Source organism: Oncorhynchus tshawytscha, linkage group LG17 (genome assembly GCF_018296145.1).
Source record: "Oncorhynchus tshawytscha isolate Ot180627B linkage group LG17, Otsh_v2.0, whole genome shotgun sequence".
NCBI classification, from domain to species: Eukaryota; Metazoa; Chordata; class Actinopteri; order Salmoniformes; family Salmonidae; genus Oncorhynchus; species Oncorhynchus tshawytscha.
In genome coordinates, this window is record NC_056445.1 from 4,121,645 (window position 1) to 4,134,944 (window position 13,300).

The 13,300-nt window shown below is 42.5% G+C and overlaps 1 protein-coding gene across 13 annotated transcripts in view; it reads right to left on the reverse strand.

Annotated features, from left to right (window-relative positions):
* Positions 1 to 13,300, reverse strand: part of LOC112216726 (fibroin heavy chain-like) — a 60,126-nt gene that overhangs the window by 14,332 nt on the left and 32,494 nt on the right. For 9 of the 13 annotated variants that reach the window (XM_042300037.1, XM_042300036.1, XM_024376758.2 and 6 more), the window contains 16 exons: positions 13,114 to 13,200; positions 12,930 to 12,959; positions 12,570 to 12,743; positions 12,334 to 12,372; positions 12,063 to 12,164; positions 11,765 to 11,869; positions 8,081 to 8,143; positions 7,824 to 7,898; positions 7,691 to 7,723; positions 7,137 to 7,178; positions 6,937 to 6,957; positions 6,811 to 6,837; positions 6,707 to 6,721; positions 6,452 to 6,475; positions 664 to 720; positions 23 to 445 (listed from right to left, as the gene is read on the reverse strand). In XM_042300037.1, coding sequence (XP_042155971.1) covers positions 23 to 445; positions 664 to 720; positions 6,452 to 6,475; positions 6,707 to 6,721; positions 6,811 to 6,837; positions 6,937 to 6,957; positions 7,137 to 7,178; positions 7,691 to 7,723; positions 7,824 to 7,898; positions 8,081 to 8,143; positions 11,765 to 11,869; positions 12,063 to 12,164; positions 12,334 to 12,372; positions 12,570 to 12,743; positions 12,930 to 12,959; positions 13,114 to 13,200 — 1,317 coding nt within the window. Of the gene's footprint in view, positions 1 to 22; positions 446 to 660; positions 721 to 6,451; positions 6,476 to 6,706; positions 6,722 to 6,810; positions 6,838 to 6,936; positions 6,958 to 7,136; positions 7,179 to 7,690; positions 7,724 to 7,823; positions 7,899 to 8,080; positions 8,144 to 11,764; positions 11,870 to 12,062; positions 12,165 to 12,333; positions 12,373 to 12,569; positions 12,744 to 12,929; positions 12,960 to 13,113; positions 13,201 to 13,300 lie in introns of all 13 variants that reach the window. The other 4 variants (XM_024376752.2, XM_024376753.2, XM_024376755.2 and 1 more) reach the window with 4 other exon arrangements.

Genomic DNA, 13,300 nt, shown 5'->3' on the forward strand with positions numbered 1-13,300 from the left:
TGTTATAGTACAGTAACTGTACCTTTGGGTGGTTTGTCACTACTGCCTGGTCCTGCACCTCCTCCAGGTTCTACTCCTGCTCCTCCAACTCCTGAACCTCCAGCTCCCCCTGTACCGTTAGGACTTCCTCCCACTCTAACTGCACCACCGTCTTTCCCCCCTGCTCCTCCCGGTCCTCCTCCTCCTTTACCATCACCATCTCTTCCTACACCGCCAGATCCACTGTCTGCTCCTCCTGGTCCTCCTCCTCTACCATCACCATCTCTTCCTACTCCGCCAGATCCACTGCCTGCTCCTCCTGCACCATCAGGACCTCCACCAACACCTCTTGCTCCTCCTCCTGCATCTCCCTCTCCTTCACCAGGTGTATCTCCTCTTGGAGCCTTCAGAGGTTTAGCTCCAGGTAGAGTCCCCCCTCCAGTGATATCACCGTTAGCAGCACCTGTAGAACCAATCAGGTGACAGAGGTTTCAGACCCAAACCTTGCCAGACAGATCGATGTGGAACACAGAATACCAGATCGTAACTGCTGCAATTGTCTCTTGTTAATAATAACCTTTCTTTTAACAGTTTCATTCAGACAGTCTTAGCTGATATTCCATGTTTTACGTTTTACAGGAGATTGTTTTGGTGAAATCATGTACACAATGAAACCATCAGCTGCTTGTCTTTCTTTAGAGGGTTTTCCGCCGGCACCAATACCGATGCCTGTTTCCGAACCTAATGAAGATAAAGGACTTAAAATGACATCACCTGTACACATAGCATAACTGTTAGTCAAGCACTACTAAAGGCTATAGGGGCGGAGCTTGATTTGGCATCTACAGTACCTTCAGAAAGTATTAAAACCAATTCACTTATTCCACATTTCGGTTTTGTTACAATCTGAATTCAAAATTGATAAAAAAATGTTTTTTCAATCTCACCCATCTACACACAATACCCCATAATGACAAAGTGAAAGCATGTTTTAAGACATTTTTGCAAATGTATCTCTTTTACATAAGTATTCACACCCCTGAGTCAATACTTTGTAGAAGCACCTTTGGCAGTGATTACAGCTGTGAGTCTTTTTGGGTATGCCTCTTTCTACCCCTGGATTGTGCAACTTTTACCATTATTCTTTTCAAAAATCTTTAAGCTCTGTCATATTGGTTGTTCATTATTGCTAGACAACCATTTTCAGGTCTTGCCATAGATTTTCAAGTAGATTTAAGTCAAAACTGTAACTCGGCCACTCAGGAACATTCACTATCTTCTTGGTAAGAAACTCCAGTGTAGATTTGGCCTTGTGTTTTGTGTTATTGTCCTACTGAAAAGTGAATTAATCTCCCAGTGTCTGGTAGAAAGCAGACTGAACCAGGTTTTCCTCTAGGATCTTGCCTGTGCTTAGCTCCATTTCCTTTCTTTTTTCCAGAAAACTCCCCAATCCTTAACGATTACAAGCATACCCATAACATGATGCTGTCACTGACCTTCTGACCTTAGTTCTTTTGTTATGTCTTTGTTTTAGTATGGTCAGGGTGTGAGTTGGGTGGGTTGTCTATGTTCTTTTTTCTATGATTTGGGTTTTCTGTGTTTGGCCTGGTATGGTTCTCAATTAGAGGCAGCTGTCAATCGTTGTCCCTGATTGAGAACCATACTTAGGTAGCCTGGTTTCACTTTTGAGTTGTGGGGGATTATTTTCCGTGTCAGTGTTTGTGCCACACGGGACTGTTTCGTTTGTTTCGGTATTTCACGTTGTTATTTTGTAGTTTAGTGTTCATGTAAATAAAGTATCGTTATGGACACTTACCACGCTGCACATTGGTCCGATATCTCTTACTCCTCGTCAGAGGAGGAAGAAGAAACTCGTTACAGATGCATCCACCACTAACTTGAAAATATGTAGAGTGATACTCAGTGTCACGTTCTGACCATAGTTCTTTTGTGTTTTCTTTGTTTTAGTGTTGGTCAGGACGTGAGCTGAGTAGGCATTCTATGTTGTATGTCTAGTTTGTCTATTTCTATGTTTGGCCTGATGTGGTTCTCAATCAGAGGCAGGTGTTAGTCATTGTCTCTGATTGGGAACCATATTTAGGTAGCCTGTTTTGTGTTGGGTTTTGTGGGTGGTTGTCTTCTGTCTTTGTGTCATTGCACCAGATAGGACTGTTTCGGTTTTCACATTTGTTGTTTTGTATTTTGTAGTGTTCTCGTTTATCGTCTATATTAAAGATGTTGAACACTAACCACGCTGCATTTTGGTCCTCTCCTTCAACGGAAGAAAACCGTTACAGAACCACCCCCCACAACAGGACCAAGCAGCGTGGCAACAGGCAGGAGCAGGAGAGGCAGCGATGTCAGGATTTCTGGACATGGGAGCAGAATCTGGGCTATACAACTTGGGAAGAGATAGACAGGTGTGCGGTCGACCCAGGGAGAGTGCCGGAGCCCGCCTGGGATTCGCTGGAGCAGTGCGAGGAGTGTTACAGGAGAATGAGGTTGGAGAAACGGTAGGAAGCCCGAGAGTCAGCCCCAAAAACGTCTTGGGGGGCGGCACACAGGGAGTATAGCGAAGCCAGGTAGGAGACCTGCGCCAACTTCCTGTGCTTACCGGAGAGCGAGAGGGACCGGGCAGGCACCGTGTTATGCTATGGAGTGCACGGTGTCTCCAGTGCGGGTGCATAGTCCGGTGCGGTACATACCAGCTCCTCGTACCGGCCGGGCTAGAGTGTGCATCGAGCCAGGTAAGGTTGGGCAGGCTCGGTGCTCAAGAGCTCCAGTGCACCTGCACGGTCCGGTCTATCCAGTGCCACCTACACGCACCAGCCCTCCGGTGGCAGCCCCCCACACCAGGCTTCCTGTGCGTGTCCAGAGCCCAGTACTCCCTGTTTCTCCATCCCGCACTCGCACCTCAGAGCGTGTCCTCGGCCCAGTACCACCAGTGCCGGCACCACGCACCAGGCCTACAGTGCGCCACATCTGTCCAGAGCTGCTAGAGTCTCCCGTCTGTCCAGAGCTGCTAGAGTCTCCCATCTGTCCAGAGCTGCTAGAGTCTCCCGTCTGTCCAGAGCTGCTAGTCTGTAATGAGCCGCCAGAGCCGCCAGTCTGTCATGAGCCGCCAGAGCTGCCAGTCAGCATGGAGCCGCCAGTCAGCATGGTGCCGCCAGAGCTGCCATTCAGCCAGGATCTGCCAGGAGCAGCCAGAGCCGCCATTCAGCCAGGACTGGCCAGAGCCGTCAGTCAGCCAGAAGCTGCCTCTCAGCTACCCCTCGGTCCTGAGCTACCTCTCATTCATGAGCTGCCCCTCAGTCCTGAGCTGCCCCTCAGTCCGGAGGAGTTTGTTTAGTCCAGTGGGGCCCTTTAGTAGGGTTGCCAATCCTAGGTCGGTGGCGAGGGTCGCCAAAGCGGACAAAGACTATGGTGGAGTGGGGTCCACGTCCTGCGCCAGAGCCGCCACCGCGGACAGATGCCCACCCAGACCCTCCCCTATAGGTTCAGGTTTTGCGGCCGGAGTCCGCACCTTGGGGGGGGTACTGTCACGTTCTGTCCATAGTTCTTTTGTGTTTTCTTTGTTTTAGTGTTGGTCAGGACGTGGGCATTCTATGTTGTATGTCTAGTTTGTCTATTTCTATGTTTGGCCTGATATGGTTCTCAATCAGAGGCAGGTGTTAGTCATTGTCTCTGATTGGGAACCATATTTAGGTAGCCTGTTTTGTGTTGGGTTTTGTCGGTGGTTATCTTTGTCATTGCACCAGATAGGACTGTTTCGGTTTTCACATTTGTTGTTTTGTATTTTGTAGTGTTCTCGTTTATCGTCTTTATTAAAGATGTTGAACACTAACCACGCTTCATTTTGGTCCTCCTCTCCTTCAACGGAAGAAAACCGTTACACTCAGTAATATGTTTTGGATTTGCCCCAAACATAACACTTTGTATTCAGGAAAAAAAGTGAATTACTTTGCCACATTTTTATTGTTATTACTTCAGTGCCTTGTTGCAAACAGGATGCATGTTTTGTTATATTTTATTCTGTACAGTCTGCCTTCTGTTCACTATGTCAATTAGGTTTGTATTGTGGAGTAATTACAATGTTGCTAATCTATGCTTAGTTTTCTCCTATCACAACCATTAAACTCTATCTCTTTTTAAAGTCACCATTGGCCTCATGGTAAAATCCCTGAGCAGTTTCCTTCCTCTCCAGCAACTGAGTTAAGAAGTTTTCCTATATCTGTAGTAACTGGGTTGGTACACCATCCAAAGTGTAATTAATAACTATACCATGCTCAAAAGGATACGCAATATTTTTACCCATGTCCCAATTAGGTGCCATTCTTTGCGAGGCATTGGAATAGCTCCCTAGTCTTTGTGGTTGAATCTGTGTTTGAATTTCACTGCTCGTCAGAGATCTTACAGAGATGAGGTAGTCATTTTAAAAATCATGTTAACTATTATTGCTACTTTTATGTGACTTGTTAAGCACATTTTTACTCTTAACTTATTTAGGCTTGCCATAACAAAATAGTTGAATATTTATTGACTCGATATCAGTTTTTAATTTTTCATTAATTTGAAACAATGTCAAAAAACATAAATCCACGTTGACATTATGGAGTATTGTGTGTAGGCCAGTGGAGACAGTGTTTAGATTATAACTGGAGGTAATTCAGACACTTGCATATATATATAGACTAGGATTAATTTGTTTCTAATATATGTTAATAAGTATTGGTGGTTACGTTGTACAGTTACATTGTTATTGTTTAATTTGTTTAAAAAATAACACAACTGCTTAAAGCAAGTTAGTTACAGTACGCTCATATTTGTCATGGAGAATCAGATTGTTGATTAGTTTTCGGTGCAAGAGGAAAGTACTTTGGTTTTACAATTCCAAATGGCTGAGACAGCCATGCAGTAATAGAATAATCCAGAAATTGTACCTGCATTAGCCCTAGACCAGGCAGGGTTAGATCACAACAATAACCAGGTTAAAGTCCTGAACTAAGTGTTTGAGACATCACTTTTAACTCTTATCTTGAACAATGATGAGCATCTGGAAAATGAATGATTAATTATGTAAGCAGAAATCTTTGATTATAAAAGGGCTTATCTTTGCACTGGCAATGTATTAGTAGTAGTAGTAAAACCGTACAAACAAGCAGACCATCAGTGAACCAAGCAGCTTGTTTCCTTCTTGAAGCTATTAGTGGTGAATACTGCCAAGTTCAGGCATATCTACATGAATGTCACATACTGTTCTGCATAGACATGTTATGGTAAGCTCCAGTCACATACTGCACTGGACTGACATGTTATGGTAAGCTCCAGTCACATACTGCACTGGACTGACATGTTATGGTAAGCTCCAGTCACATTCTGTACTGGACTGACATGTTATGGTAAGCTCCAGTCACATTCTGTACTGGACTGACATGTTATGGTAAGCTCCAGTCACATTCTGTACTGGACTGACATGTTAACTGGACTGACATGTTATGGTAAGCTCCAGTCATTCTGCACTTGACATGTTATGGTAGCTCCAGTCACATTCTGTACTGGACTGACATGTTATGGACCAGTCACATTCTGCACTGGACTGACAGCTCCAGTCACATTCTGCACTGGACTGACATGTTATGGAAAGCTCCAGTCACATTCTGCACTGGGCCTGTCAAGGCACAGAGCCTTCATTTACATGGCTGACCAGCAGTTTACTGGCCCACCAGAGCTGATACCAATACCCAACCCAATACCACCATTGCCCAGCCCGACAATACCAGTGCCCGCACCAACACCAGTACCAGAACCAAACCCCACACCAATCGCATCACCAGATGAACCTGACCCAGAACCAGCGGAACCTGATGAAGAGACCATAGGTTGAAAGAGATGAACCTGTTGTCAATGAGGTCATCACTCTGGAGGTACTTTCATGCTCCTCCCATGTCTTCTGAGTGTTGTAGAAAGACAAATAATCTACATTCAGTTTCAAACAGCCAATTCGACTGGATCAAACAGACTTATTTAGTTAAAACTCCACCTTTTCTCTTTGTATATTAGACAGTATGCTAGACGAGCATCATGTCCATAGATATCTATATACAGACACACACACACAGTGGTGGAAAAAGTAGAAAACTGTCATACTTGAGTAAAGTAGATAACTTAATAGAAAGTTTAAAAATAAAAAAAATAAAAAGTGAAAGTCATCCAGTAAAATACTACTTGAGTAAAAGTCTAAAAGTATTTGGTTTTAATTAGTCTCTAGTTCCCCTCTTTATGTGAGGAACATCAGGGGTCTGACAGTCACTTACCAGCACCAGACTGGCTCTGGTGCTCAACACCAGCTCCTAAGTCCTCTGTAGAAAGACAGACCACGTGATCCAAGTGCAGACCACAGAATGAAAAAATAGGCCCGTAGACATAAGGGTATGGTATTAGTTTACAAATATGTGGTTATTCTATTTCTCACCTCCAGAGGGAACTCCTACCCCATCTGCAGCTCAAGAGAGTGATAGTGGGAGAGGAGGGGGTGGTGAGTTAGAGGAGGAGGGGGGGTGAGTTAGAGCAAGAGAGAGAGGAAGCCGGATGGAGTGAAAGACAAATAAAGAGAGAGAGAAAGAATACCTTAAGTCACGTATGCCTGCGACAGATATCAATAATTAAAAGGCTGTTATTACATATGTATATTGATATCACAATGAACACAAAGACAACTGATACTCACCAACTCCAGCCCCAGCTGTATAAGACAAGACATGAAAGATAGTATTAGACTTCATGTAATGGTGACACAGACATCAAGATAATATCAATGCACCACAGACTCACCACTGGGTTGAACAACTCCAGCCCCAGCTGTATAAGACACAAGAATTTCAGATGTTGGCCAATGAAACCACACCTTATTGAATTCAGGATTAGTATTTTATACCTCTAGATTCTTAAATCACTTACTTTCTGGCACTGCAATTCCACCTATGGAACCAAATGGAAACAGACATTTTAGAAGTGAAACAATACTATGTACTGTACATCTGTTACATAATAGTGATAAAAGTTAGCATGAAAAGGGTTGAGAGCTGATGTGTGAGAAACTCAGAGTTGGAAGCGAAGAGAGGTGAGAAAGGGTGAGAGCGAGATGCATATTGCCTTACTGGGTGAATCAGGGGCTGTGTCACTAATGATAATAGCGATGCCTGTTGCCAAAAGAGACAACAGAGAACAATGACTATGGTCCTCATCCTCAACATCACTGCATCCTCTCTGCAATTTCATTGGCAGTGCTATGTGTGCAAAGTACCAGTAGTTGGTTTTTGTCTGGCTTCATGTGCACACATATGATACCAGAATACTTTGTGTGCTTTCCGCACCCTATTCCCAACATAATTCACTACTTTTGACCAGGCACTACTTTGACCAGAGCCCTTGTCGGGCCCTGGTCAAAAGTATTGCACTATACAGGGAATAGGGAGCCATTTGGCATGCATCCCTTTTGTGTTCTACAGCATGTCTGGAATCATATGTGTGCACATGAAGCCAGACAAAAACCAATTACTGGTACTTTGCGCACACAGCACTGCCAATGAGGTTGCAGAGAGGATGCAGTGATGTTGAGGATGAAGCAAAGGTAACTTTAACACAAACAGTGCTCATTAACAGATGCAGAAGAGACCTATTACATTCTCTCTAAAAGATCAGATGAACACACCTGGGATTGCTGTCCCCCCGAGCCCCGATTGATCTGTTAAACAGAAAAGAAAGATAAATGCACGTGTTCACACATACAACTAAAGCCCAAGACTGGGACTAGGGATGTTTGATCAGGTAGTTATCAGACATACCTGGTTTTCCTCCAATGCTAGGGATTCCTGTGTCTCCCACCCCTCCTCCAACAGCACCAGCTGTGACGCCGGTGCCTGTCATGAGATGATAAAGGTGTTATAAGAATTATATAATGTCAAAAACATCACCTTAGTTTATGGCTTCTTCTCTAAAACCACTGTTGCACTCATTGAAGTCAATGGCTAAATCTTGATTGACCAGAAATGATGTTAGAATGGTTTCAGCAATAGGATTTGGCCTAACCCACCACACCCACCATCTCCTGGGCCAGCAGAACTTCCAGATCCTTCTAGAACCCCACCGGCACCACCAGGCTCACCTGGTGGAACAAAGTAGCTACAGGTAACTGGCAAAATAGAGGAAACACCAACATAAAGTGTATTAATAGGGCGTTGGTCCAGAACAGCTTCAATGCACTTTGGCATAGATTAGTGTCTGGAACTCTATTGGAGGGATTCAACACCATTCTTCCATGAGAAATTCCATAATGTTGTTGATGGTGTTGGAAAACTGACTCTAGAATCTCCCATAAGTGTTTAATTGGGTTGAGGTCTGGTGACTGAGACATATGGTTTACATCGTTTTGATGCTCATCAAATCATTTAGTGACTACTCATGCCCTGTGAATGGGGGCATTGTCATCCTATGGGGGTATAGCCATGGTAGCCAAAATAATAGCCTACACAGCATTTTTATATATGATGGGATGCTCATTGCTGAATTGACTCAAGAACCACACCTGTGTGGAATACTTGCATTCCTCATTTACTCAAGTGTTTTTATTATTTTGGCAGTTACCTGTACTATGAAAACTGGGAAAGTTTCAAATATTAATGGAATGAATATGACACATGCAGTGACATTCCAGTGTGACATAGCAAACAAAAAGGGAGAAAAATGTTTATATTGGACATCCTAGATATTATTTAAACATCCATTGCAAAGTTATGGCATGTGTAACCATGTATTTACTGTAACTGTTAATGAAAACATGCTCCAACAGACCAAATCTAAATATCTAAATTCCATGGAGGCACCATCCAGAGTACCTCCAATACTGTTACCTCTGTCCACATAAACCTAGGTAACATCCCAAATGGTACTTTGACTTTACCAAGTATTAGATCAAATGCAATTGTGTTCATTGTCCGTAGCTTATGCCTGCCCATACCATAACCCCTCCGCCACCATGGGCCACTCTGTTCCCAACGTGGATATCAGAAAACCGCTCGCCTACACAATGCCATACACGTGTTCTGCGGATGTGAGGCTGGTTGGATATACTGCCAAATTCTCTAAAACAACATTGGAAAACGGCGTATGATAGAGAAATGAGCATGACATTTTCTGGAAACAGCTATGGTGGATATTCCTGTAGTCAGCATGCCAATTGCACGCTCTCTCAAATCTTGAGACATCTGTAGCATTGTGTTGTGTCCCCAGCAGAAGGTGCACCTGTGTAATAATCATGGTGTTTAATCAGCTTCTTGATATACCACATCTGTCAGATGGGTGGATTATCTTGGCAAATGAGAAATGCTCACTAACAGGGATGTAAACAAATTTGTGCACAACATATGAAAGAAAGAAGCTTTTTATGCATCTGGAAAATTTCTGTGATCTTAAAAATTTTAGCTGATGAAACATTGGACCAATATTTTACATTTACGTTTATATTTTTGTTCACTGTAAATAGTGTGCCAAAAAATGTTGCTAGAAATATGCAAATGTTTAATGGCAAACAGTTCATCAGAGGGTTTTTTTCTGCCGAAAATACTTAACCATAGAAGAAAAATATATTGGAATTGGAAACCTAGTAAACTAGCTTTCTACCAAAGTTGTTCCTGATAACTTGCTAATAAATTGTCCTAATAAACCTAAAACTCGCTAGGTATTTGATGCCTGGTTAGCATTGTCATGTTTTTATGGTATAGAGGGAAGCACATTTTGTTACTTGGTAGCTAGCTAATGGTTAGCGTTTAGCTAGCAAGCTTAGCTTGCTAAAGTTGGCTATTATAACTAGCTAACTAATGATTCGATTGATATCTTAAAGACATATTTTTAGATGAAGACGTTGCTGTCTTTAAATACCAATATACATGTCAATATGGTAGCGTCACTATTCAGTAACGTTAGCATGTTTATTAGCTAGCATAACAACTAAGGTAGCAACTAATTGAGTTGATATCTTTTGCGGATTGGGATACCCTTTTTTTCCCTACTCATGGTGTTGGAAGAAGCTGCATTGGGAAGAGGATGCATCAACACCCTGGAAAGATTTTTGTGGTACACTTAAGACTTTTTTTTATTGATAAATATATTTATCGTCTTCAAGCTTGATAAGGTAAGAAAATGCATCTATTGTTCTCAAACGCCAACTCATTCATTCTATGTAACAATTGGATCTTTCATTACTTTATACTAGGAGCTCTCTCTCTCTTTCTAGAAGCAATCAGTTACCAGGCAAAAAGACAGATTGAAGCTTTCAAACGAAGGAAAGCGAAATATGTGTGCACCAAATCAGGACTTCTTGCATGCATTACCTTGATGTAACTCAAATATAATTAATTTTGGAAAAATAATAGAAATAGCCATATTAGGCATAACTCAATTTTATGTTGCTTTTCTTCCACACAAGCCTCATACACCCAAATCAGGAATAAGAGACAGCTAGTAGACATCTGGCTCTTCATCATGATGTCTGAATGCAGTCTAGATTGAAGATTGTAATTAGTTAATTCGTTTGAATCAATTGTGTTGTGGCTTGGCCGAAGAAAAATCTTGTATAGGAACGATTTAGCCACACATTTAAGATTTAGTAGGCCTAAGTCCCACTTTATGCTAGCTACATCGTTTGTCTATATAGAATGTATACAAGGCAGAAACATTGTTTCCTTGCTGAAAAATATATAGAATATCTGTTTTAGTTAGAAGAAAAGCAACATCAAGGCAACTTTGTTACAGCTCAACCAGTTTTTCCAAAGCCTAACCCAGCCATTGGCTGGTGAGTCTACCTCTTAAGATGCACAAATATTAAATGTTTAGGTACTAGGTTTAGGTTTTCTATCTTCATTTTGTTTTTGTTTTGTGTTCTCTGATTGTTCCAGTGCATGCATTCAACAAGCTTTGGATGAAGGACTCCAAAGTTCACTCAAAAAATGCAATAGTTCTGACCTGGGTTTGATTTTGTTTTTGTTGTTTTAATTGTTTAAATTTGGTTTATTCTATTTTAAACCCATTGGTTGAAAGCTCATTGCTCAGTTATATACTGTCCTAAGGCTAACATCCCTATAGTGTTCACATTTCTCTCATGTAAATGTTGTAGCAATGTGAAAGCATTAAATAAACCATTTATTTTGGGAAATATTCAGTCTTTGCTCTTTTTTTCATTAGCATGCTGATGATTTCAAGGGTAACATTGTAACACTTGGCATTATGTTTTAATTGTAGGCTAGATAAGAATTTGATTGGATTTATTTGTATATGTTAAGACATTCAATACATGTTGTTTAGTTTACTCTATGAAAAACAAGTTCATTTTAAGCTATGTGTGATTGGTTTTATGTAAATAAGACATTTCAATGTGAAGTAATCAAAAACCTCATCTAATTTGCATATTCAGAATGAGTTTGAAACCAATTTGCAACAAACCGTGTTCTCCACAAGTTTCCCAGAATTGTTTGCCAGATGTTCACGTCGTCGCAAATTTGGCACAACAGTTTAGTGAAAATATTATTGCCACAACTGTTTGCCAGAAGCCTGTTTTTTTTCTGTAAGGGCGTGCAGCAGGTAAAGAGAGATGAATAGATGCCAGAACCAGTTCAAACAGGATTATTCAGTTGAAATGAATTGAAATGAAGTCGACTCAAACTTTGACCCATAAAGAATTGAGGTGAAGTTAACTCAAACTTTGACCAATAACTCTGATTATGTAAGCTACCTCCTGTGCCTGCTCCTCCTGCGCCTATCCTGTCTCCTCCTGCTCCTGTCCCAGTGCCATCTCCTCCTGCTCTTGTGCCAGGGCCAGGTGTAGGTCCTGCACCTCCTAAGTAAAAATAGAAATAAGTCATCCTCAACATCCTCCTCCTTGTCATCATTAGACCGGATAACAAAGGATGGACCCTCATTGTATTTATCAGGTTTGCTTCCGGCTCCACTAGGCGCAGCTGCAAAACAGATAAACCATAAGCTCTGTCCCTTCCTAGACTCTATCCCTAACAGTACCAACTTGACCTTACCTCCAGCACCTGTCCCAGCTCTGGTCCCGGTCCCAGTCCCTGTCCCAGCCCCTGCACCTCCAGCTGCCCCAGCACCAAGGGCCCCTCCTGCCCCACCTGGTCCTAGAAAAATAAACATCAAGGCAGTTCATATGTCTGCATCTTTCCATCTGAGAGATGATGGGAAATGCAGCAGCAAGGTATAGTAGGGGTAATGGGTGCCGGTTTAGCTCTGGGAACGGCTTCACTTGAATGCAACAGTGCAGTATTCTGGAAAACAAAACCTTCTCACCATATTTGTCTGCCTTAAATCCAGATCCAGTACCATAGCCTGCAGATCCCAACCAAACACACAGAGACCAGTGTCAGACATCAGAACATACTGATGGAATACACTTACCCATTGGTCTTTCTCTGTACATTTCATGTACTTACCAACTTGTCTTCTATGTAAAGTAAAGGTCAGTGAAATGACCCAAACTAACCCATCTATATCCTCTCCACTCTCTCAGCTCTCCTCACACTTACCCCTTTTCCCCCAGGGAGAACCGCTGTACCCTCCTGGAAGCCCACCTGGCACCCCTCCTAATCCTGCTCCGCCCCCGGCTCCAACGCCACCTGGTCCGGCTCCAAAGCCACCTGGTCCGGCTCCATAGCCACCTGGTCCGGCTCCGAAGCCACCTGGTCCAGCTCCGAAGCCACCTTTGTATACAGAGTGTGTTAATATAGGGATGTGATGATATTGTATCATCTGTTTAGCTAGAATGTGGTGTTGCAGTGTGATTATATGTACAATTTTCAGCTGTTACTTAAATGGTGGTAGTGCAGTAAGTAGCTTTGAGAGGCAAAGTCGACATTGGTGCTAAATAATAGGCAATATTTTCTCACCTGGTCCATAGCCACCTGGTACCCCTCCGACTATGGAAGTAAGAGGTAATCCCCCAGATCAAAGTTAGACATTTTCTGGACATCGATTCAACTTTATATTCCCTTAAAGGGATAGTTCACCCAAATTACCATATTGGTTTCCTTGAACAACGTACGACCAGACTGACAAGACCAATAAACTCACATCCTTGTCCAGCTCCTCCTCCAAGGGCCCCACCGGCCCCACCAGCAACTTGTCCATATTTAGCAGGTTTTGATCCGGCTCCATATCCTGTAGAATCATAGCGAATCTTTTCACTACAGAATGTTGAACTCAAAACCAACAGAAAAAAACTGCCCAACCAATGCCATTTAGTAGGAAGCTTGAAGCC